The following is a 26,694-nucleotide window of genomic DNA, read 5'->3' as shown; positions in this document are numbered from 1 at the left end:
GAGCGGATCTCCGTTTGTCTCTCCGAGGCCCCTGGACGGGCCCCGCGTACGGCTTCCCTCTACCCTTCGCCTCTGATCCTGCCGGCTTGGCAAGCTGGGTAGAAGCCTCATGCGTTTTGGGAAAACGGACCATGGGGACCTGATGAGCACCTCTCCCTCAGCGGGGAAAGGCGGGCACCACGTGCGCCTATGGCGGCAGGCCAGCGGAAGGGCACGCTGCTGAGGATCCGTATGGGGGAATTTGCACCGTCATCAGTATTAGGAGATGGGGGGGGGGGGGGGGGAGGGCGAGGAGGCCAGAGGTACGGGATGAGCGACAGTACGAGGCACAGCTATGAGAGACCCTATAACGCTATCAAATGTAGGAATGCAGGTGAAATACAAGAAGTAGGGTGAGCAGACAGTCGCTTTGTTTCATCACCTTGAAGAAATGCCTTTGATTCCCCTTAAAGCAGCTATTCCCTCAAACTGGCTCTCGTTTCTCAAACCACTTTAGTCCCCTTCTACCTTTCCTTAACCACAATCTTGATTGAGAATGAGTAACATTGGAACAGAAGAAAAAAAGACCAACAGAAGTAATCATCCAATTGTTGATAATTTTGTTAATGAGAAGTGGTTCACGTTCATGTTGGTCAGTTACTTCCTTGTACTTGTCCCCACTTGTTTCACCCACTTCATTAATCCACACACCCCCTCCTCTGATCTCAGGTTTCTACATCCCTCCAAATTTAAATTGGGAAACAAACTATCCTTTCTCCATCTGAGAGCAGAGCATGTGCTATGAAAACAAAAGGCAGTGTCTACTCTGAAATTACCTGCAATCATCTGAAAAATATCAAAGATAACTTGATACACTTTGAAATACTCTAACTTTGAAAAACTTGTAATATTGCCAGAGGCATTCTTATTCTATTAACTGGGGAAAAAAAAGAGCTGAAACTCAAGCCTGTGACTTGTGCCTGTTCCCAACTCTTCAATCATTTCTCCAGATCTGAAAATAGAAATCTACTTACCTAGATTACGGAATATGGCTCAACACAACAAACTTTCATGCAAATATTAAAAATTAGACATAAAAGTTAAATAATTCAGGCAAGACTTGGGACATCATTTGTATGGACCATGAACAGAACTGCAATAACAAGACCAGGGTAAATGTACATGACATCCTTGGTGTAGAACATAGCTAGCAGCAGAAAATAACTTGTAGTATCTAAAGATAGTATACTTTATATGGAAAGATGCAAATCTTTTTCCCAGGACATAGAGTAATGCCTCTATTTAAATGCTTTATGAGAAAATTTCAACACTGACAAAAGAGAAAAGCCAATATTAAAATTTCAGCTCTATTTCGATCTAGCAAGAGGTAAAAAAGAGATGTATTTTAATTTACATATTACTTCACTGTGTGCATTTTCTGGCTGAAAATCATCAGAATGTACCTGGCAGTTCACAGGGAAAGCAATTTAATGGCTGTACTTTAAACAACACTTTAAAGCATAGTAATCAGATCGGGTAGTAAAGGGTGTAAGTAGATAACTTGCTGTCGCAGGTGGAGTGAGACTGCACTTTGCTCCTAAGAGAGAAGCAACAATACTTTATTGATAGAAAACAGTGAGTTAAAGTGTGAATTAACAAAGTTCAATGCGACAGTGAACAAGATACGATGGCAAGGTACACTTGATTAGTTACTGCATAGAGGACAGTCAGACAAAACTGTCAGGGAGCCCCTCCCTTTGAGTCATGAGGTTCAGAGGACCCCCTTGCTTTCTACACTCCTTCTCAGAGAGGAGTCTAGGTGCAGCTGGATCCAGTCCTACTCCCAGACTTGGTCAATGGTTTATGTCTAAAGGATTATATATGCGCAATCAATCCTTTATATCACTTAGCTAAGATTTCAAAGTGTAGCATGCTATTAGTCACTTACCGAGGATCTGTTGTGGCAAGGAATCTCTCAACCTCGAGGAGTAACCTTGAAAGGCGTCCCTACTCAAGGGGAGATCCCACCATGCAGCCCACTGCCATGCAGGAGAGCTCAGCGGGCCCTGGACTGTCCACTATTTATAGAGTAAGATGATTGACTGACTTATAGTCATATTTGCAAATCACCAAGTCATTTGACTCACTGCTCCAGGCAGCCCTTGGCTACTGTGTTGCCATCCATCCCCAAAGTCCAGCATAACCTACATGCAGCCACAACGACCCCCACTGGTGGTCATCGCTTACGCAGGACAGGGGGAGCACACCGCCACACTTCCATGTAAATAAATGCCTTAATCCATACTTCTTTTTTTCTGTTTTTGAACACCTGTGATATGTCTATTAACTACTCATTCTCCTGGAAAAAAAATACATTAATCTGCTGTGTAGGCATAAAGATATTTGCTTCTTTCCCCCATTAAAAATCTCTCCAAACTCATTATTTACTTACATGAAGAAGTTATTTGAGAAAGACTGAAGACCAGCATGAACTGATATTTTCTTGTGCACGTTATACAGCGCTTATGTTGTTGAATATGTACACAATGCATAGCAGTAAACCAGAGAAAAAACAACTTTACTTGTAGGATGAGATTTTGAAATCTTAGGAAGCATGCATACAGGATGATGCATAGGCTTTCCTCCTTTTAAGGAATATACACAATTTGGTGCTTGTGTGCATATAATGAAAGTAGACAGAAGTCACTTCTTGACTTCTTTATTTGATTTTAACAGATACAACATTATTTATTAAAATGGAATAGGGAAAATAATTTGATGGGGTTTTAATACTGTTCTTTCACTTGCAATACAAATTAGATTGCTAGTTTCTGAAATTTCATCCCAAACATTCTATTTACAGAGGCAGGCTGCGTTTAAAGTGACGGGTATGAAATAATGATTATTTTTGTTATTAAAACACCTGCACATAAACTCATGCAGAGAGTTATGATTGCATCACTACTCCCTGGTTATGACCACATTTACAACCCGACTCATCTACATGCGCTTTTGTCATCATCTTGCCTTCTGCAGTTGTCATTCCTTGTTTTGATACTTGTAAAACACGTCAAGTAGATTTTACATCCTACTCTTCTCCATTACTTTATGTGAAGTAAAGAAAAAGAAAAATATTTTCCAAATATTTTTAATCCTCAAGGGAAAGATCACACAATGCATTTTATTTCAACAGTATAAAAAAAAGCTTCCTATTGTTAAAAAATTTGGTAGTAGTAAAAGAAACTCCATTTGTCACATTTACATTCTACAATTTGTAGATACCTTTAGAATAGCACGAATACAGGCCACACATCAGTAACTGCAGCAGGAGATACAACTTTCTCAGAATTTCTTTCTGAGGATTTGTTCTTCCAGAGATTCAGTGCAGACATCTGAACTTTTATTTCATAGTTCATTTTATCTGAGCTAATGATTCTGTTATTGTATTAGTCAATCAGTGAAGCCGTTCTAATTTAGCCTGTAGCGATTTAAAATTCCCAACAGTAGTCTGCACCATTAGCGTCGGGCTCATGGACTGAAGTTCAACCAGGTAGCAACTAACAGCATCCAAGCAAACATTTGTGAATCGTCGCCTGTAAAGAAAACAGAATAATAACGAGCTCCTTTTTGTTCTGTATATTAGAAATCATCTGAAATAGAAACTGAGCATTCTTTGAGTTTTAATGGAATAACATATCAGCAAGACATCTGTCACCTACTTTTATGTATTTAACTATTTATTAGAAAAAGTGTATTTTGAAATCTAATGCTTGTGACTAATGCATAATGGGAAAATAAATGAATCATTACTATTTATCTGATATTAAATATAAACAATAAAACGATAGTTAATAGCAATGTGAACTATTTAATATTTAGATATTACTTTAGATATGAAGACAACGTATAAGTTACTAATTTAGATAGCAATTTAAATATCTAAAATGAATATAAAAATCACAACAATTTAGGTATTAATATCTAAGTAGATATTAGACAACATTCACTAAAGTTCTAAGAAGTTAGAGTATTTAAATCAGCTAACCATAAAAGACAAAAAAAGTCAGAAAAGATAGATGTAAACCCTATATGTGAACAGGGGATATTTATATGTATATTTTCAAGAGAATCAGAAAAATTTATGGTGAGAAGAGTTATCAAGACTTTGTCTAGTTCTGCTCATTGTTTCTGAGACAAGATAGTTCCAACTGAAGTTTGTATAGTCTATTCACAAAAGTTGCCAAAGCTAGAGATCCCATAACATGCAGGCAACTTGTTCAAGTACATAGCTATTCTTTTAGCTAGAAACTTTTTCCAATATTAAACCTAAATTCTTTCCTGTTGCAGACTAAGAAGAATTTTAGTCTTCGAGAGTCATTCATCACCAACCTCTTAAAAACAATTTGGGAAGATCTATTCTCATTTTAGTCTTCTCTTTTCGAGAATACAAAAACTCAGTGCTTCTCGCCTTCATTAAACAGTTCACTGTTTCATTCACAAAACACCCGATTCTCATTTTTCCTCACTTTTCCCAGATTCCCTCAAATTTGTCTGTACTACTCCTTAAAGTATGTGGCCAAAATTTACAAAATAATCCTCTCAGTTCCTCATGAATCTTCAGTGAAGTTGTGAAAATTATCTTTATTCAAGTAGTTTATAGGAAGGACCCTACAAGTTTCTACCAACTGGTTTTGAATGAGGAGTCTCAGTAATCACTGCTAAGAAAGAAATACTAAATTCACCCAAAAGAAAAGAAGAAAAGCTTTGGGGATTGCTGAAGTGCAGTGCTTTAGGATATTTTACATCTTTCACTATTTATTAGGATGTAGTTGCCTTTCTTACCTCAGAAGTACTCTGCTTGGATCATGTACATATCCTGATAATAATACATGAATACACTCTAAAAGGTGTAAAGGCTTTTTCATTCTATTCCAATATGGGTCCTAAAAAAAGATTCCAAAATATTAAGAAGACAAATATTAAGGAGACAAGAAAAAAAAAAGTGTGTGTGTACACACAAATTGCCAGCTGTGGTATTATTTATTCATTGTAACAAAAATGTAAGAAAAATGGGAATTCAATTAAGTCTATATTTAAATACTATTTTGACTTTTGAGTAATAAAACATACATGAATTTAATCCAGTCTTCCATTACCTAACTGTCTGTAAAGTAACAGATTTTAGGAAGTTCTGAATTCCTTACACTGTAAGGAATCTGGGTAAAAAGGAGCAAGTCAATTCTCTTTGTTTTAATTCTGTTTAAGCCTGGTCTACAAATCAAAAGTTAAAAATACGACTTCTTATTCTTTATGCCTATTGCATCAATAGATTAAACAAGATGCAGTAATATAGCAAATTTTAATCATTAATAGGAAACAAATAAAACTAATATATTCAAGATATGCTGTTCCTTCTGCAACATAACAATCCTAATCCTATTTAATCCTAAATCAGCTTTAGGTGAAGTAAAAGGATTAATGATTTTCCTCATACTTTAGAATTAAAGTGAATAAAATCAACAGGGGGAAAAAGCAGCAGCATTAAGAACCTTTAGGTAAAAAAAGAGGACAAAAGCTATGAAGTTGATATTTTGATATATCACACCTTATATTATTTTATGTTTCCTGCTAAAGACAGACCTTGATAGTAGTTGAAAACAAAATTTTTGTTTTGTGGCTATTTTCCTTACCCGTGCTTTAAACAACTGGTCATATACTTCAAGCAGCCTTGGCAACGGCACTCCAATTTCTTGCATGGTATATGTTGCAAAACCTACATCCCAGTTCAAAGTGCAGACTTGTTGCTCTAGAAACTGCACTAAAAAATCTGGAGGACAAAAATAATGGGATGTTTAGATTCCAACTTGTTAATGGGAGTCTAGCAAAGAAAGGCATTTGAAAGTGATTTACTCCAAGTTTAATTTTCTGTCTTCCACACAGTTGGTACCTTTCTCCTGTGAAGCACATGTAACAGTTTCCCCCAGTCTGCACTGAGGGAAGGATATGCAAAATCTAACTACCTCCAAAGATGGTATTAAGCTCTCAGCAATGCTTGACAGGGATTACTCATACTAAGTACTTTATTACAGTTCTGCCACGGAACTATGTTGTTAAGCAAAAGTTCATTAACCTTTGTTTCAGCACAAAAGAACACACTATCATTTCATTTGACAGAACAGCCAGCAACACTACTGCATCTTTTATCATGATTAAGTGTCAGTAACAATTAACAATATATTGCTTAGCACGAAATGTTCTTTTACAATATTTTACTATTATAAAAGAACATTTAGCACTGAACAATGTATTTTCCAGGTTTTTATATAGTACCAAGTTGTCAAAACATGTGAGCATCTCAAAAGCAGAAAGAAGCTCCAAAAAGGATCCAGAAATCTCCTAAATTCTGTTTTTAGAATCTGCCCCTGCAGATAGCAGTAGATACTTCAAAAGACAGCAGATAAATGTGGTTACCTAAAATCTTATTATATGTATAAATACACTTTTTTTACTTTGTACTTTGATACAAACAAACTTTACTACTTTCTAAAATGATATCTGCACAGCCATCCAAAAATAACTGTTGCTGCCTTCTAAGCTTCATTTACTTCCCATTCAGGGTGGAAAAACTGTAAATTCTGGTTAAATCCCTAGATAAATTCTAGGAAAAACTGCACCTGTAAAAACTGTAATGGTTTTGTAATTATACAATTATACTGTGTTTACAAAATTAGAGGCCAATAGGAATTCTATTTCTACTTTTTGTCTAACCTCCCTCTCCTCAATCCCATGTCAGAGTCACTGTAATAATGAGCAAGTATAACAATGCTATTGTTCCTGATTTCCTGGACAAAACTGAAAAGTACTACCCAGCTACCCTCAAGATCAACTCCATCACTACTGACAGTTGAAATAATATGTTGCTTCAGCGAAAAATTTCACAAATAACTACAGTAATTATGTATCACAAAATGTAATTATGTGTAATTATGTATCACAAAATTACCAGTATTTTTTAAAATCTAAAAGGAAAGAAAGAGACATTTCTTAGGTTAAAACTTTTTTTAAGAGGCTAAAAAGAAAGCTGAGACCCATTCATGTAATGGATATGTTTATTTACTATGCAGGCTAAACAACTTGCCTAAAGGAAAGTAACGAGGTGTGCCAGCATATATCTTTCCAAGCAATACCATCTTCAGACTAAGTGCTTGCATTCTGTCAGCGGGGCTCAGAGACACACTATCGCTCAACTCTGAAAGAGAAAAGAAATCATTTAGAAAGAACTTCAGGAAAAAAGTTCCACATTTATACACAACTACACTGAGGTACTTAAATTTACTACTAACACATCAAAATCTTACACTATTGTCAGTGCAAAATCAGCACGTGGAAATGAAAGTACAACTTTTTCTGGTGTGTAGGCATATATATTCACAGATTTTAATGTTTCCTTGAAGTTCCATGCAAATGTACTTAAAAAAACCCAACCAACCAAAAAAAAACCCCAACCCCCACCCCCAAACCCAAAAACAACAAACCCACAAAAAAACCGCTACCACATAGCTTTTCCCTCAAATCACTGTCAATGTTGTTTGCACAATGGCAACCTTGAGCACAAAATCCAAGGGGAAAAAAACCCCAAAACAGGAAGAGGGAGTGAATTACCAACTCATGGTAAAGGGTGAGGCAAGGTTATCACAGCTGAGTGGCTAGGCTTGCAGAGCTGTGCCCCCTATTCTGCTTCCCTATAAATGGACAAAACCCTTACACTTAAAACCCTTACACAAAACCTTACCACTACACTGTCAACATTATAAAAACGCTGAACTCCCTGAAGATTCTTTAATCTTTGTCACGATAAATTTAACATTTTTATTATAATTTCCTAATAGTGAAACCTTCAGACAAAATTTCACAAGTATTCTGAAGTCCATATATAATGGCATCTAAGAACAAGAAGGGATGAAATGACTTCTTAAATGTTATCTGGAATGCGATTATTCAAGCCATACATGGAATATGCTCCAACATGTATGTAAAAAGATTACTTTCCTGTCCTTTAGGCGCACAAGCCAAAGGTAGTAACATTAATGAATTACTAGTTAACTACGCTTAACTATATTACAGAATAGTCCAGAAAAGATGCATCTCACTTGGACAGCATATCAGTAGCACCACATAGTCTTAAAAGCTTTAATTTTCCTAACTTCCTATAGTTCTAGTTTGTACCACTCCTAGGCCATTAAGACCTACCTTTCTCAATGATTTCTTGCCAGAGAGTTTGCACCAAGATAGGATCAGAATGACCCGCACAATGTATAATTGCAAGCTTACACTCTGAGAGCTTAAAAGGGTCAGCGAATTCTCCATACAGCTGAAAGAAAAATTACCAGGCTTTACATTTCAAGTAGGATAAAAATGAAATTCTTAAAATCAGCTTTTCTTTATTTTGTATGGTAGACATCAGACTAGTAAAGGTACAACTTAAGTAACTGTTGTCAAACACAAAATGTGTTGGTTTTTTGGTTTTGGTGGTTTTTTTTAACAACATTTAGTTTCACTTCTTAAATACAATCCCCAATTTTATATGAAGTTATAATTAATACCATTAATTTTTTAACAATTTTCCCAATAAATGAAGAAATCTAAGAGACTTAATAAAGAAGATAAACACATGGAAGAAATTAAAGTACAAAAGACTGAAGGAATACCAAAGTAAAAAAGACAGCAGTCTCAGGTAACAGACATTCTGAGACCAGGAATGCCAAACTGTCTCTCTATTACTTTTCCTAGTCAGCATAGGATCATACTTCGCAAAACATTTTTTTTTCCCCAAATGTGATAAATTGACTTTTAATACAGAGAAATTTTTATCACCTTGGTTATATCCATCAGCTCAGCATCAAGCTGGGAGATTGCATCTTGCACTGAAGAATGATGGGAATACTGCCGTTGTAATGTTTCTTGTATTTGAAGTTGGATCCTTGCAACCTTGTTTAAAAAGAAAAATAAAGTATTTCAAAAATGGATTAATTTAATCAAAGCTTAAGAATACACCCAGAATTAACTTTAACTTATTTAAATGTAGAAATGTTACTGTCTTACACCTCAGAGTCTCCTATCAACTGCATAACTTTGCCACATCGGGAAGAAAGCACAGAACGCTGTTTCTACAGAATTGGTAATAAAAATGTCATGTGCCAATAAGACAAAGTGAAATAATGCATTCACAGTGTAGCTTAGATTAGTATTTTTTTTCTTACTTCCATTTTCTCTTCTAGTTCATGTAGGAATTCACCATCTGCAGCTATAGAGGATATGGCAGTGGAACTTTTGGCACTCAAAATGGCACGTGCAATGTATTCAAGACGCTGTTGAAGAGAAATTTCTGTGCTGCAAAACAAATATTCAAAATAAAATGGGTACTTAATATAATTATTTGAGGGTTAGTTATATTCTAACTCGACTCTGGGAATTAGTATGTGACTTCTGATTTTACTAAATCATGCAGGACATTATCCAACCTCGTAACCTCATCTTAGTTGCAGGCTCAGTTCTAGTGTACTTCTCAATCCACTGCTCCACAGATACACTATTGCATTATAAAATTCTGTGTAAGGAATGACCACTTAATATATGGTACTTACATCAGGAAATACATTGCAAGCTAATGTATAATGCATAAAATAAACATGTAATTTCTTTCCAATAATGGCCTGGATTAAAAGCTAATATATTCCATTCATTTGATTTTTTTTTAGCAACCATCCTTGGGCATTGGCCTTTTATTGTTCTTGGCCTTTTCTTAAAACACCTACACATAAGGTTTTGATTTTAGTTTGTTTGGTTTTTCCCCAGTTACCTCAATATATGCAACAGATCACACATAATCCATACCTATGCAGGTCAGCCAACTTAGCCAAGACTCTGGCTGCATTACTGAAATTTCTGTTCTTTTCAAAGTATCTCCACAGTAAATCCATATAACGGACTTTGTTTTGGTCAATCTTGGTCATCCGCACAAGGTAGGGTTCCAAAAAGGGGGCAGTCACCTGCAAAAGTCATAAAGATAATATTTATATTCTTGCTTTCGCCTCTTTTTTAAAGCATCAGCATTATTACAATTAACTCCTCCAGTTCAGTGGAACCCTCCAACAGATTATTTCGTTGTATAGAGATGAGCTCACCTGTAACAGTTTGTCTGCCAAGTCAACTTGTATCAACCAGTTGTAAAGTGCAATACTGAAGAGCTCATCTGTTGAACGCTGAGCCAGCTTTAGCATTTGTTCAAACTAAAGGAAGAAAAGTCCAAAGCTGTTATTCCAGAAGTGGTTACATTACATAAAGCACTGAATATGTATGCAACAATACTTAGGGTCACATTATTTGCATGTCATCCTTTCTATGAACACTCTATACATGAAGAAGCCAATTCATGACAAATCTTGACTTTTATGTACTTCGCTAAACTATTCCGTAATTTTTTAAAAATAATAAATTCTACGCTCCTTCAAATCACACTATTTTCTGGAGTGCAGTCATGATTTTTTTGGGTGTTTCTTACATGGTGTCCTGCTTCTTCATTGCTTAGCATGTTGGGGTCAGATGACAGCACTGGAGGACCTGGCTTTTTGGGTACACTGGGAGACTGAGGAGCAGCTTTACTTTGATTCACTAACTCTTGAAGGGTGTCAGTGATACACTTGTAGCTGTTCAATCTGTAAATAGAGCAAAAGAAAATAAAAGCCTCACAATTTTCATTGCAACAATCTATGAAATACTCTTCTCAAATGTTGTTATTGTATGCCTTTGTAAACATAATTACTAAAAAAGGTCACAGATTATTGTCAGCTAGTTGCCGCAATCTAGTCTGTTCTCAATCATCTTTCTAAAAAGTATTTCTGTAATGTTCAGCTCACAATGTTTTCTGCATCTATCAGTTAACCCTCTGTTCCAGATTAAGTTGGTGCCATATTAATGATAATCAAGGAGAGCATGCTGGGCAAAAACATCTATATTGTGTCCCTTACTATAACATGCTTGTTTGTCATTACTCTGCATACCTTCCCCAAAAGAGTTGCTTTTCCAGTCACTTGAAATAAAGCACCCCATACAATGGTAATAAGGTATCCTGAAAACTTGCCTCTCTTGAAAAGCTTGGAGTCCAACAACATCTTCTTCTGGTTCTCCATTTTTATAGAAATGAAGGCCAAGACCTTGGGGATCTTTCTTCTCAGCAGCTGTAAGAGAGAGTTCTACCACTCCCTCATAGAAACGCACTAGAAAAAAAACGAACAAGTATCACCATTCATTATTGTACTAAATCTATGACAAAATGGTAAGTGACATCAAACACTTCCCATTTTAGCAAGCAAGAAAAAATAAACCTTATTCACTCTGGTCTGTATCATATAAATGTTTATGCCTGTACCTAACCTGTGGGATTATATGCAAGTTTGAAGTTACATATTTGTACAGAGGCTGAAATCTGGACTGTTACGACAGTTATATCTACATTTAAATTATGTACTAGCTTCTACTGCACAAAACAGGATTCAGAACCATCTTTCAAACAGCATACTTGGTATACAACCTTACCTGCAAAAGTACAGTCATTTACCCTCTGCTTACATGCAGCCCAACAATTTTCATAAAAACATTTTTACCACAAATATGAAACACATGGACACTGCAATGTGAAATAAGTGGATGGGAATATTTTTTATATAGAAGTGGGTTTTTTGATTGGTTGGTGAAATCTAGAAAAGCTTTAAACAAGAACAGGTTCATTATATAAATTATAAGAGTTATTAAGAAACTGTTTATGGTAAAACACTATAAAATGAGTTGAAAGTTAGTAAACAAAACAAACAAAAAAGAAGAATGGCACAAAAGGATACTACAGAAACTATTTACCAGAACATGATCAGTGATTGCCTCTTACCTTGCCTATATTGCGCACAAACATTAGCAAGGTCTACTTGATTGCTGATCTTCTGGTACTCTTTCAGTGACTCTCTTAGCATCTTCTCTTTTTCCAGTTTGCTTTGAGCCTGTCGAGACCGCTGAAGCAGTTCATTTGCCTTAAGACAAATGATGGGAAAATGGAAATTATTCACATGAACACATCATGAACAGATCATGGATATTGTTGTAAGTTAATGAGTTCTTATTCCAAACTTCAAAGCTGAAACAGTAGAAACATCCTCCTCTCAAAAGCATTCTCTTGTCACTTGGTAACACTATGTTACCAGCAGAAAGACTGTACAACAGCAGTAGAGAGAAGGGCTTAAGACTTAAACAACCAACTGGTTCCCCATTCTCCCCTCACCAGTTACTTTTTTCAAATTTATTTGAAGAGCTTCAAAGAGTGAAGTTCTTAAACACAATTATCTTTGCACAAATTCCATTAAACTAGGCAACAGACAGAAAACAAGACTATGCTGAGGAAAGACTGGATTAAGAACACATTTTATCAAGAAGACAGTTTTATTAGACATCACACTGGAGGTAGAGCCCCTATGAATACTACAAATAACTGCAAATGCTTCAAACCAGAGCTCAAATAGTTTTCAGCATTAATCAACTACAAGACACAAATATGCACATGACCTGCCTTCATTAGTTCTTGTGCTCCTGAAACTATTTGAGCATAATGATTTATAAGCTGCCCAACTTATCTCATTTGAACATGTTCTAAAGTTGTGTTTTGGTGCCATGAAATCCGAAGTGTGCTTACCTTGGAACACACAGCATCATCTGTGCTATAAAGAAGAGGACAGATATCTTGCAAATGGGCAATGATGCCATCCACAGCAGCATTATCTCTGATATAACAGTTTATGAGAGAAGCAATGAGTGCTCCAGTCAACTCTCTGTCTCTAATTACCAAGTCTTTGAAAGCAGTAATCTTTAGATGTTCCTGAAGTTCCTGAAGATAGACAGAATTTCATTAGTTTATCAAAGTTTTTACTTTATTTTGTTTAGAAACGTCACAATGTTACAGCAGGAAAATGAACTGCTTCCAGAAAATAAAAACATACAGAACTCCAATGACTGAAGTGCACAGCATAGAAATACATTATTTAAAATACACATTATATAGCAAAACAGAAATAACAAAAGAAAGCCCTATCAATGAAGGCACTAGACCCTTGGATGCCAAAGGACAGTGAGAACTCCTCTTAGCAGACTTCCTCTGCCATCTTCACTACGTGTCACTTTTGTTTTAGATCTCTGCAAGTAAGAATGGAATGAGCAGTTCCCCTTACTTCACAGGGCACTGTCAGAACACACACCCTATAAAATGAGTATGTCACAGTTTTTAATAATGGGAACCATCTGAGTACCATCATAGATGAAAAAAATGACAGATGTGTAAAAAGGAGGAATTTAAAAAGTTTGAGGTCTGTACTCTTTATGCTTTTTTACATTAAATTACATTGAAGGTTATTTTTTTTTATTATTATTAGGAATATTTGCTCACATAGAGTTGCCAGTAGTGTCTATGTAATGTCTATAGATGATCACTAACAGCATGAAAATACTACTACAAAAACTCTAAAACTACTGAAGACGGAGGAAAAGCTTCTATTTGTTAAACAATTAGTTAACTCCTTGACTAACACAAGAGAAAAGCTGCCTGTGTTAGAAATCATGCTAACTCCCCAAAGCAACAGTATGAGGAGCTCCAGCTTCTGTGCATTTGTAAAGTTCAAAAATTGTTCTTTTTATCGACAAATAATACAACTTCTCAAATAATGTATTTTCCTATCAAGTGCTAGGACAGAATGCCTAGTATTCAAATTAGTAGCTTCTTCAAAGGCTGGATGCAAATTCAACATTAGCAAAGGGTACACAGCAGTAGCACCCATAGTTCTGTAAGTTTTCTTCTTTACAAACAAGGAGAGGCTGAAAGAACTGGGATTTTTTAGCCTGGAGAAGAGAAGGCTCGGGGGGTGACTGTGTGGGATCTTGCTAATATTTACAGGAAGGTGTAAAGAAGGCAGAGCCTGGTGGTGCCCAGTGACAGGACACGACGCAATGGCCAAAAGCTGAAGCAAAGGAAATTACATCTGAACATAAGAAAAATCTTTTTTACTCTAAAGGTGGTTGAACACTGGAATGGGTTGCCCAGAGAAGCTGTGGAGTCTCCATTTTTGGAGATGTTAAAAACCTTACTGGACATGGTCCTGGGCAACCTGCTCTAGCTGACCCTGCTTTGAGCAGAGGGGACAGATAATCTCCAGAGATCCCTTCCAACCTCAGCTGTTCTGTGATGCGTTCTGGACCCCTACTTACACAAGAGTGCAAGGGCTTGAGACTCTACAACCCTATTGCTCTCCACTGTTAAACCTTTACCAACACTAAGGCAAAGAGTAAATTCCTCTCAGCTGGACAACATTGGTCTATTCTTTTCAGCACATTTTGAAGAATGTGCTTAAGGTGAAAACACAGTAATTTATAAAACCAGACTCATTATTAACTGTCAATAAAAGTAAAATAAAATCTATTGTTAGTGACACTTCCAATTTGCTAAAATTGGGTGATGAGGTCAATACTACACATCAGTCTCTTAAAAATAAACACTTGCAACCTGAATAAAAATCCATATGTGGTTTAAAATTCATCATATGTTCCCCAATGAATTAAAGTAATACTCCTTTGGGAATATTTAGGTAGCAAAAGAAATTCAGATGTTAAATACAAACAAATTAAAATCGTATGATTCAGATCGTACCTTCTGAAGCTCACCTACAACAACACTGAATTGGTGCTCACACAGCAACTTCCATAAAGCCAATGCCTGACAGGTTTTGCGAACAAGCTGCTGGATGCCTTGAAGTGAGGTCTTCTCAGTTAGCTGTGCCTCAGCTGAAAAAGCAAAGAGATTGTCAATAAGTAACTGTTCTACATGTTTCAAATCAGCATGTAAATTTTTGAGGTTTTATAATAACAATCTCCTTAAATATCCTTTTTTTTTTTTTTCCTCTTCCATTCTTGATTAATGCTGTCTAGCTCTCTTTGGAGGGAAGTGCTGTGTTAACACTTCCCCAAAACAAATACAATCTGTTAACATTTCAAACTATGCAACACATATGCAACAACTATGCAACTTCTGAAAAAGAAGTACGGCTTTGTGTGAGTGCACTGGATTTACATATCAGTCTTAAACTTTTGCTTGGTTTTTTTTCGTAAATAGTTATTATAAATATTTATGATGAACATAAAAGAAATAAAACCATACAGATTCCCTTTTTGTTTGATTACCTTTATTTGCTTTTATAAAGAACAATTACAACTTCAGTCAATACTGTCTATGCTATCTTTAAAGCAACAACAACTATTCCGAAAACTAGTAACATTTAAATCTGGTAAGATGTATTATATTCACTGAAAGAATAATATGAACATACTTATTACATTGGTGGATCATAATTGCAACTATTTATGTCTTTACTTTTGAGTGCTTACAGTTCAGGAATGAGGCAACAATAATTATATTGTGTCATTTAGCAATCCAAAAGGGTTTATGGGCTTTGGAATGCGTACAAGTGAAAAATAAAATTATTAAATGTCTACCAAATTCTACATAATGACTTTTTAAAACAAATTTACATTCACACTATTGAAAGTGAGCAGCACAGAAAAAGAAGTCAAAATTAAAACCCAGGATTATACCCACATGGACCACAACCATCTTCAATTCTGTATACAGACCAGCAACACTCCCCAACTTGCCTGCAAGTGCTGGGCAAAAGCTACGCTATAGGAGGACATGAGTTCAAATGGGCGCTGTGACAGGCCTCTTATTTCCAAACAAAGTTTTGTAGACATTTCAGGGACTGTAGCATTGGCAACTTGTATTACAGTATTTCTTTTTAATAGGAAAACATACTCACTTGTCTCACAAACAAATTGCTTAACAACTGCTATCCTGAAAATATAAATGGGTGTGCAGCTACTAAGTATTGTAATGAGGAGATGAAACAATCGTATGAAATATGGAGAACATTAGGAAGAAAAAACAAAAGGAGAGTTAAGTGTGCAAAGAAACCTCTAGTTTTGTATTTCAGAATTGTCTGAATGGCGAAAATAAGAGGACATGTATCTACACAGAATTGAAATTTAATTCTTTGTATGAGAGAGAGAAGTTTAAAAGTGCTTTAAAGTTCAAGCACTTTTATTTTAGCTTAATAAATTGAGAGATAAAACTTGTGTTTTGCAGTGGCTCAAGACCACTAGATGTTACTGTGCTGAAATCCAGGTTCTCTTCACAGAGAGATAATTCTCCTTTGTGGACTGCTTTAATTAGTTGCAATATTAAAACTTTCAATATCAAACTGAAAGGTAACATCTGCAGCATGTAACAAACGAAGTCTCTTTCCACAGTCAGCCTAAAGGCTGGAATGTTTCTCTACCTAGATTTGAATTTTCATTCTGGGTATATACTTCATCTCTAGTACAGTGGTATGTAAAAGATTCTTTCACATCAACGTCACTGTAGAAGCACTGCTCCCGATGGAACAGTATGATATGGTATGGAAGCAAAAGCAAGGTGCTAGCAAAGTTAGTTTCCAAACTACAGTGGCTTTTTCTGCAGAATGTATTACCAAGTATGGCATGTTGATTAATGTCAAATTTGTATGGAAAAAAGGCATTTTTATTCAGAGGTCTTAAAAAACAAGAAAAGTGAGAAAGGCAACATCCAAATGCACCATTCCCTGATACTTCCTGTTCAAAAGTAATTACATACCATGATATTTCCTCTGGAGTTCTTGCTGGACTTGCTGAGAACTTCCACCATCAGGCCGCATGAAACCCAGGAGCCTCTGTTGCAGATTGGCTGGTGTGCTGAAGCTGCAATTACAAAATAAAAAGAGATGTTAGTATGATTACAAATACTGAATCTTTTAAAAAGAAAAATCTAACAACTCATTTTTAGCATCTGAATAGTTGAAGCTGGAGACCATACATACACTTCAACTCAACATAGATACACATGGTGTACTTTTTCAAGAGCTGGACATTAAATACCACTAGTAAGAGTTAACACAATGAATAATACCTTGGGTTTCCAAGGGCTCCTACTGTAGCAAACTGTGAATTTCTATCCAGAAAATCTTGTAATCCTTTTAGTTCTTGTAGCACACATTCCAGCACATGGGATGGAACACTGCTTTCTACCTGCAGAAGAAAGCACACTTCTTTACAGAAAGCTTAGTTTCCAAACTTTTTTCCAAAAAATTTACAATTTTAAGCTAAAGCCACTACAAAGACAAACACAAAGAGGGTACAACAAATAAATAGCATAATAGTAATGCCATCGCTAGAACACAACATTATTATACCACAGTCATTGAGGAGGGGGCACACATGTGAAGACAGTAGTCCTCTGAAGAGACACAGTATTCAAAATGCTACTTTCTTTGCCCCTCTGATAACCAATCAGCTGTGTTTTACTATTTCCAACTCCAAACTAAAACAATGATTGAGCATTGCTAAGACACACAGTATAACTGCCAAGGTCTTCCAGAGTCTCCCAGTTACCTTATAACTGGAGGAGCAGAGCTCATGTAGCAGTTAATTTACACTGCTGAAATTACTCAGTTCAGGATTCTATTAACATCCACAGTCAGAAAAGATTTTGTTATTTTGATCATGGACAAAAAGTGAAACACCAAGATGTTAGTCAGGAAGATGCTGAAAATTTTTTTATGTCCTTAGATAACTGCAGTGTTTATCCTAACACACTAAAGCATTTTATTTTTAGGCTTTGTCTGGAGGGGGTATGCAGAAATGAAGGAAGTGCAATCACTAAATATGGAGAAAACTGGCCATTGCCAATTAACGACAGAGATCAAATTACAGTTAGGTTTCTTAAAAAGTAACATTCAAAATAGTAGTTTAAAAAGATTTAAAACCTACCATTACTCCTTAGTTAAGAGAGCAGCACTTAAGAAACCCTTCATATGACAATGATGGTTCTTTCCTTATCAGTTTATAATTGGGAAAAGAATTATAACAGGGCTTAAGACATATACTATAAGGAACTTTTAAAAATACAAAATAGTTTTTTACATACTGCAACAACTTCTCGATTGCCACTTTTGAAAACTCTCTCCACAACTATACTGCCATCCCAAATATTTCTGCAACACAAAACAGTACTGTGTTAAAAGCCAAGTAATTTAAGCAAGTATTTTCGCAAGTCTTCTATGTATAATTTCTTAAGAAAGAAATGGTAATGCTTTTTACTTCAAGGTCTAAAATAAGGATTTAATTTGGATGAAAATTAAACATTCAAAAAAGTTACCACTATACCTATCTGAATGGTACATATACAGATAATTAACAAAATTTCAAATTTTAAAACTTCAATCAAATGAAGTTTGACGCTCTCAAATACTTTAAATATAGGCCAATGTTATTCTCTGGAAATATAGTGTAGGCAAACAAGTGTTATAACAGAAGTTTCTTTCTGAACCAGCAAGCAGAGAGATGACCAACGCATGAAGAGCTCTGTTCTTGCTTGGGGTGTTGAGTAACACAGGACTCAACATGCAAGTAACAGAATCCTCTTTAGTCTTGCTTCATTGCTCCGATTTGAGCATTCTTTTTAAAGCTTCTTAACAGAAAAGACTTCAAGCCAGGACTTTGATCCTGTAAGTCCTTCTGCATTTCTATTTCACCCTTTAGTAGGAGTTTGAAACATACAGCTCATAGATTTGAAAAATAAAACCGCAGTTTTCAGAGTTGTGCATATATGTTCGATTGCAGGATCAATGTCTAAGCAACTTTCCTGTCCTAGCCATTCACGGAATTTATGTCGTAGTTTAACCCCAGCCGGCAACTGAGCACCACACAGCCACTCACTCACTGCCCCCCCACCAGTGGGATGGGGAGAGAATCGGAAGAGCAAAAGTGAGAAAACTCATGGGTTGAGATAAAGACAGTTTAATAGGTAAAGCAAAAGCCACGCACGCAAGCAAAGCAAAACAAGGAATCCATTCACTACTTCCCATGAGCAGGCAGGTGTTCAGCCATCTCCAGGAAAGCAGGGCTCTGTCATGCGTAACGGTAACTTTGGAAGACAAACGCCATCGCTCAGAACATCCCCCCCTTCCTTTGTCTTCCTCCTAGTTTTTTATTGCTGAGCATGACGTCATATGGTGTGGAACATCCCTTTAGTCAGTTGGGGTCAGCTGTCCCAGCTGTGTCCCCTCTCAACTTCTTGTGCACCCCCAGCCTACTCGCTGGTGGGGTGGGGTGAGAAGGAGAAAGGCCTTGGCTCTGTGTAAGCACTGCTCAGCAATAACGAAAACCTCTCTGTATTATCAACACTGTTTTCAGCACAAATCCAAAACATAGTCCCATACCAGCTGCTATGAAGAAAATTAACTTTATCCCAGCCAAAACCAGCACAAAGTATTATTATTAATAGAGCTGTAAAGAGAACGTATTATATCAACAGGTACTTCATAAACACAACATAAAAATGCACTTTACTAATTTCAAATTTAAATGCTATTAAGATAGAATTCAACACCTACAAGCATTAGGGAAAGAAAAACTACGAAACTAATTGAGTGACAGAATCTCTTTTTATACAAACATCTCACCCTATAATCCGAGCAAAGTATATGCAGATGCCATTGTGTCTTCCAGAAAATACTATCTCGGGACCCATCATTCCACTAATAGATGTACCAGGGTGAGACATGGAATTCCCAGAAGGAAACATGGGAGTTGATATACTAGGAGGTTGTAAACCTAGGGTAAAAATAGGTAAATATTACTCATCTGAATGCAAATAAAAAAGCCTAGTTGAAAAAAAATTTCTCCATTTCTCCAGCAAAGGAAAAGAAGGTGTTACCTTGCCCAGGTGTTGTCAAAAAACTAAGATTAGGATATGGACTATCAACAGTCAAGGGGGAACCTAAAAGGGAAAAGAAATAAAGTTAAGTATTTTAAAAACAAACAAAGAAACAAACAAAAAACCCAAACGAAAATATAACCCATAAAATCCCTGTGCAAAAGCAGCCAAGTTGTTAAATCAAGTAAAGGTAGAACCATTCCAACAGCTTTTACTTATAGTTAAATACCAAATTGCACTCATTTCTTATCAACCCAACACTCCGTAAGTGAACCAAATGGATACACTTCTTTCAAGAGCAGTTATTAAGCATTTTTTTTCCAGCATTCACGTGTTATTTATTGCACACTCTGCATTGAATATAATACTGACCACATACTTTTTCTTGTTCTTTACCTTCTGACTGCTCCCATTCCTGATATGTGCACCTATTCTCAAAGCACTCACCTTCAGTCATTTAGATCTTTTCAAAGAATATCAATTTTACCTTCAAAGCACTCAACTGAAAGAAACCGGTATTGTCACTCTTAATTTTCATATAGGGCAGTTGGACAAACAATACAGCAACACTGTTAACTTGGAACATTCAGTTTGAGACTGTCCACAGCCTCAGATTCAGCTGTGAATACTCAACCCTTCTGCAAATTAAGTCTTAATACTTAACTTAAGACCCCAAGATATGAGGAACACGTATGGTCATCTACAAAAATGTCCATGTACCATCAGCATGTAGTAGGATATATCACAGAAAGGGCAAGAAAACTGGCACTCGGAAAATGCGGCTTTTATCAAAGAATCAGTCCTTGCCTTATTCACTACAGTTCTCTCAACTTGGCAACACACAACAGCGCCAAGGATAACAAAGTCCTTCACTAAACAGTGCCAATGCATTCTCAGAACACATTCTCCGGTGTGCCAAGCAAAGCACAAACTTGCAGAAAAGCAGCATGCGAATGCATGACTAGACTTTCAACAGTGAGAAGAAGAGGGAACTAAGTTAAAGGTGCCTGGTCTTTTAATGCTAACATTATTGTAATGTAGTTTCACATGCAAAATTTCAAGGCGTTTTAATCAATTTCTGTCAGCACTGTCTGACCCCCGACATGGGACATCCACAATATCAGAATCTTAATTTCACATGACAGTTCTCTACCCTTTGAGCAAACGGAGTAAGTAGTGGCAGAGGAATGGTGCCATCTTCCACCTGGACCTGTCACTGAAGCAAAATGGAAACATGTGCTTTGAGACCAGGTTTCAAAAGAAGCATATATGACAGCAAATGATAAAAATATCCAAACATTTAGACTTGGGAAAAATACATTTACTTCTAAAAGGAGTCACCTTATTGATTACAGAGCTTCCTGTCTTTTCTCCCACACCTTACTTTAATTCTCAGTCTGCTCCTAGCACCTGTTCTCCCCATAGCTGCTGTCCTCTCTAATTCAGATTTAATTTTACATTCTTATGCCTTGCCTCAGCTCCTGCCCACATTGCTATTGTTCCACACCATCAGGCTTGGAAAGTGATGCCATTGATGCATTAAAAATAGTCACTCTTCCTAGTGTTTTAATACTAGTTAAGAATTCTGAAAAAGAGGGTCAACTGTTTTTCCAAAACTTTATCCCAGTTCAGCACACCTTTCTCCAATACTTATGAATTTGGATATATGTCAAAAACGGTACTGAAGTGGAATGTCTTTGCATTCCAGGCAATCAAGTTTTTTTCCCAAAGTCTGATGTGTAAAATTGAACGCCACATGTCAGATAAGGGTAAAGGCTCTTGGAAATTAATGAGTTCCTGATTAAAAAAAAAAATTAATTTAATTCAGTAATTGAATCAGAGTTCCAAATTCATCATTACTAATTTCTTTTTAAAAAATCTTTAAGATCTGGAATTGAGTAACACATGTTAAGGGACAACTTCCTGAAGCAACTGTAGAAATTTAAGTGAATCTGAGTAATACAGAAGGGCCTCCACTCCAATAAACATCAAGTTCTGAGGAGAAAGAATAGGGACTATTCTTATTTGCAGGTGGCCCCGACAACCTAAGCAGAAACCAAATGTTGAAGCTAGAGATTTACAGGGCGAAGTCACTCCAAACAACTAACCCATTTCTTGATCATAATTTTTCTTTTCTTCTCATAAGCAGTATCTGCAGAGGTATGACAATGACACTGTAAGAAGATATACACTGTATTCTTACACTGTAAGACACCGTAAGACAACTCTGCTATAGCCACACAACAATCAAATAATCTTTGTAAAGTTTGAACTACAGTATTGATAAATCGTTCTCTGGCTGCTGAAGTGCCTCTGGCAGCAACAAATGTATACCTTCTTCACATAATCTTAACAGATTATATGCAACATCCAGACATAGTTTAAGATCACATCACCCTCTCACTAAATCCAAAAATCACTCAAGAGAAATGGAAAAAACTCTGTAATTAATTAGCCAGTGAGTGGAAAATCAAGGACTATTTCAGACAAAAAGAACACAACTTGTGAGAAGACAAAATACAACATATTTAAGGATAAAAACCTGTCCGAAACCATGAAATACTTGCTACTTACCAGCAGGAACAGGAGAACCCAAAATAGGTCCAACATTGCTTGGAGGAGGCAGAGCTGACGGAAATCTCATTTGTGCTTCTCCACCATACCTAAAGTTTACATGCAAAGACAAGAATTCCTCACACTTCATATACAGTCCATTTAATTTTCATGTCTGAGAATTAAGAGCAATTTTGGGGTTCTTTTAAAATTGGGAATAAAAAACCCAGCATAACTTTTCAGAAGTATTTGTGACTATATGATACTTTTGGCAGAAGAAAACTAACTGAATACGTTATATGAAAAGCATTAACATACGCAATTGCAAAGGTAAGTTAGATGAACAACCAAGTATTTTTTTTGTGGGTAAGTTCTGTGGTGATATGATCAGGCTTTAAAGAGAAATTTACCAATTCTCAAAATCAGGCTTATGCTTTAGTATCTTTTAAAGGTTTGTCTCTACAGGAAAATGGAAAGAAGGACACAGTTGAGATGACACATGCTTATCCTTCTATTTTGCACAAGTAATTTCTATCCATCTCTCTCCTATAGTGCTACATGAGCACTTTTGTTACATCTCCCCTTGCTAATACCCATCTCTCCAGAGTTATCATCCACTTTTTCTCTCAGATCCTGTAATGTAATTGAGTTTAACAAAGAGCAGCTATTCACAGCCTGCTGAGAACAGCTGACTCGATCTAACACCTGCACAAGTTTTGGAAAAGAACAAGCAAGCTTTTGGAAACATAACACTTGAACCCTAGCACATAAAGTCAAGTCTGCACATTTTATCATCGCTCTCAACAGCTGTATCTTACCAAACCCCTTTTTTCCTCCAGGCTACATGCCCTGTGAAGACAGCCAAGAGACCCACAATATACCAACTTGTTTAAGGCAGCTAATTAAAATATATGTATCTGCACCATACCAAGGATATGCAGTACTTAAGATACACAGATGACAAATTAATCCTCCAGAGTGGAAGCCCATACTTGCTCACTCAATTTGTAGTGGAAAAAACCAAACCAAACCAACAAAAAAATACCAAACAAAAGAAAAAAACCAAATAAAAACATAAATCAACATCTGTGACCAAGAGCCATCAGGCCCTGTACAGGCTAAGTCCATTTGAATATAAATTTCCTTGGCGCAATGGTGAATAGCATAACTAACTGCAATACATTAAGAAAAAAAACCAAACAAAACCAAACCCAAAAACCCCACAAAAATTAAAAAATTTGTCTGCTCTTTTTCCAGCTGTCTGAGTTGGTATCATTAAAGATATTACCACACGCTGCACTTCAATGAACTGGGATACTGTGAAGACAAGTACATTTCAAGCAGATTAAACTGCATCTTCAATAGCCTCCTCTACATGTGGAATACAAGCATCCAAGAGTGGAACTAACCAGAAAACACCATTACAGGAAGCTTCCTTTGTTGATGAGCCCTAAATTAGTGCAAAAGCATATTCCACCAGGTTTAACAGTCTGTGCTCATTTTAAAACAATGCTCACTCAGGCAGCAGGTTAAAGAGCCTGTACAATTATTTAGTGGCTGTAATGATCCTAAGCATAATATGCAGAACAACCTACAGAATTGAAACTTACCTGAAGAACGCTCGAGTAGCCCAGGCAGATACTTCTCTATCACATGCAGCATTAGAACAGGCCAAGATAAGGCAAGTGGCACAGGCCTGATCCTCCTAGAGCATATTATACTATTAGTATGGCACCTTATATCAAGTTGATAAGAAACATATAGACGTTATATAGCTCAATAACTAAACAGTCATTTGATTTAGAAGGCAAGGAAACCAGCTCTTCCCAGTTGTAGACAGGAAGTGAATCATAGTGAGGCATCCCACTGTAGCAGGTAAGTTTTTGTTACACACTGTTTTTGCAAACTCAGTACGATTGCTGGTAGGAAACAATCTCCATGTCTGTCACTTAATTATGACTAAGATTCATAACAATTTCTATAGAAACGTAAGTTAAGATTGTGTTTGAAGAAAAAAAATCTACACAAATAATGGTTTGCAGATTCTAATGGCATGTTAAAATATCACTTAGTATGTCCTATCAAAGCACAAGAGAACAGATTACAGTGAACATTCGCTACAGATATTAATCAGTACTAGTCAAATTGAAATTGTAATCCACGATAGCTTCCTTCCTGCTTGTCTGTTATTTATCTTAAACAAAAAAATAGACCAATTATACACATTTCTACTGGCCTGCAAAATGTAAAAACCTCTTGTAGTGGTAGGAATTTAACTTTTTTAGAAACTTTTCCTCCCCTACTTTTAGATGAACTCCTTTCCTAAATAAGAACTGCATTATACTTCTGCGTACAAGACATATAAGAATTTCAGGGAAAGTGAATTACACTTCCATTTTTAGGTATCATAAAAAGAGAAGTTATTTCTCATCATACAATCTTGTTTTATGTAGACAATACAGGAGGAAAAGCTAATACTAAATGAAATGTTAACTACAAGTTTATAGCAACAACAAAAAGATGCTAAAGGAAGTGATTAGATTTACATAAATATAATAAATCTTCCATTTTTCATAACAAGTCAAAAGATCTTACCTGATGCAACTTGAAAAATCTTTCAATCTCTTCTCCATCTCCCCCTATATTGCTAACAAGCAGATGCCGCAGCTGATCAACAGGTCTGAGTTTATGAAACATAAAGCTCCCCTAAAAGTAACCCAAAGTAAGTTAGAATAAAGTTGTCTTTACTCTGGCCACCCCAACACCCCTTCCCCACAATGCTTATCTTTAGCATTCTGAATTTTCCTTTGTTGCACTGTTGGATCAAAGTATAATGGGAATGGTGCCTAAAGCTCAGTTCCCATTCACAAACAGAAAATTCTCTAGCGAGTCTAGGAAAAGCAGGAAAAGTACTGCAATGGCTATAAATTCTCCATAAACTGAGTTAATTTTGCTGTTCTTAGCCTAACATGGAGCATACAATACAAACATATAGCAAGGATATACAGAAAAGAAAGGCTTTATGCATCTTGCAAATCCTCAAAACTGCCTGGAAAAAAAATGCTTGAAGAATTCAGGATCAAGGGCATGGTAAGACTCTACACTCAGTCATCTTGCCTGCATTCATACTAACTACTGGAGAGGGTCGGATTAGTGCCTTTAACAAAACAGCTGCCATTAAACAAATGCAGGTTGAGTCTAGAGGTTGCAAGACATTAATGATTAAACATTTTTTCTTTAAAATTGCCTATTGGTTAAGATATTAAGTGCCCTAAAATATTGCTAAATGTAATCAGAAAAGAGAAGTATGGAAGTTGATTTCTTTTCTTTTTATAGGTTTTGTTTTTTAAAACCCTTTCAAAAAAACCTTTTGGGACTTCTTCTATGACAAAGAAGAAATTATTTATTCAAATTTCAACTACCAACAGTATTTACTCAAACTATATTTTCTGGGCAGCCAGTGTCTGTTTCAATTTCATATAATCATGAGTATCAAGGTTAAAGGAACTTCTCGATGATCTATATCTACAAGGGTCTCTGGAGACCAAGAAAAGTTACTACTACGCTGCACAAGAGAAGCTGGCCCAATAGCTTTGAGTAAATTTAAAATAGGTACAGATGGTTTCAGCAATCTTCCTTATTCCTTTTTATGTTCAGAATATAATCCTTAAAGCATATCCAAAATGAGTAAACATTTACAGGTTTAGATCAGTCTTACAACTTTATACTTACTCTTCTGATTTCCTATATTAAGAAAAGTAATACTCACTTGGGCTGAAAGCAGAACAAACTTCTTAGGTGGCAGCATGTGTTGCTGCACAACAACAGGTGAATCAGTTATTGGAATAATGTCTTTATTTAGTGGTGTTACAATCTTCTGAACTTTAAATTCATCAATAGCAGAAAGAGCCCAGGAATGTCCATCAACACGGGTGGTCATCTGAACAGATAGATATTATCCAAAGTTTGGTAACAAACATGGATTTTGCACATCCACATTACACAGAATAGAATCTACCCTTGATACAAGAAAACCCAAAGAAAATAATCAAGTTCTTGTATTGTCTAACAGAAGGTTGCCACCAAATTTACAGCTATATATATACTGCTGCTTTTGGGAGACAGGGAATAATTACAGAATCATAGAATAGTTTGGGTTGGAAGGGACCTCTAAAGGTCATCTAGTCCAACCCCCCTGCCATGACCAGGGACATCTTCAACTAGATCAGGTTGCTCAGAGCCCCGTCCAACCTGACCTGGAATGTTTCCAGGGATGGGGCATCCACCAC

At 36.3% G+C, this 26,694-nt stretch overlaps 1 protein-coding gene across 2 annotated transcripts in view; it reads right to left on the bottom strand.

Annotated features, from left to right (window-relative positions):
- Nucleotides 1–3,118: 3,118 nt before the first annotated feature.
- Nucleotides 3,119–26,694, bottom strand: part of NUP155 (nucleoporin 155) — a 33,970-nt gene continuing 10,394 nt past the window's right edge. The window contains exons 13-36 of one of the 2 annotated variants that reach the window (XM_009285162.2): nt 26,175–26,345; nt 25,001–25,111; nt 24,016–24,110; nt 22,427–22,515; nt 21,006–21,068; nt 19,853–19,915; nt 19,599–19,749; nt 18,062–18,128; nt 17,045–17,163; nt 16,733–16,836; nt 14,717–14,850; nt 12,716–12,907; nt 11,921–12,059; nt 11,120–11,255; nt 10,541–10,694; nt 10,164–10,268; nt 9,874–10,028; nt 9,240–9,369; nt 8,854–8,967; nt 8,230–8,350; nt 7,118–7,228; nt 5,670–5,806; nt 4,822–4,922; nt 3,119–3,572 (exon numbers count right to left, since the gene is read on the bottom strand). In XM_009285162.2, the coding sequence (XP_009283437.1) occupies nt 3,434–3,572; nt 4,822–4,922; nt 5,670–5,806; nt 7,118–7,228; nt 8,230–8,350; nt 8,854–8,967; nt 9,240–9,369; nt 9,874–10,028; nt 10,164–10,268; nt 10,541–10,694; nt 11,120–11,255; nt 11,921–12,059; nt 12,716–12,907; nt 14,717–14,850; nt 16,733–16,836; nt 17,045–17,163; nt 18,062–18,128; nt 19,599–19,749; nt 19,853–19,915; nt 21,006–21,068; nt 22,427–22,515; nt 24,016–24,110; nt 25,001–25,111; nt 26,175–26,345 (2,901 nt within the window). In that variant the 3' untranslated portion in view covers nt 3,119–3,433. The remainder of the gene's footprint in view (nt 3,573–4,821; nt 4,923–5,669; nt 5,807–7,117; nt 7,229–8,229; nt 8,351–8,853; nt 8,968–9,239; nt 9,370–9,873; nt 10,029–10,163; nt 10,269–10,540; nt 10,695–11,119; nt 11,256–11,920; nt 12,060–12,715; nt 12,908–14,716; nt 14,851–16,732; nt 16,837–17,044; nt 17,164–18,061; nt 18,129–19,598; nt 19,750–19,852; nt 19,916–21,005; nt 21,069–22,426; nt 22,516–24,015; nt 24,111–25,000; nt 25,112–26,174; nt 26,346–26,694) is intronic. The other variant, XM_009285163.2, reaches the window with a different exon arrangement.

Source organism: Aptenodytes forsteri, unplaced genomic scaffold (genome assembly GCF_000699145.1).
Source record: "Aptenodytes forsteri isolate BGI_AS27 unplaced genomic scaffold, ASM69914v1 Scaffold120, whole genome shotgun sequence".
NCBI classification, from domain to species: Eukaryota; Metazoa; Chordata; class Aves; order Sphenisciformes; family Spheniscidae; genus Aptenodytes; species Aptenodytes forsteri.
The sequence above is the reverse complement of the archived record's forward strand: the minus strand, read 5'-3'. Positions and strand labels throughout refer to the sequence as shown.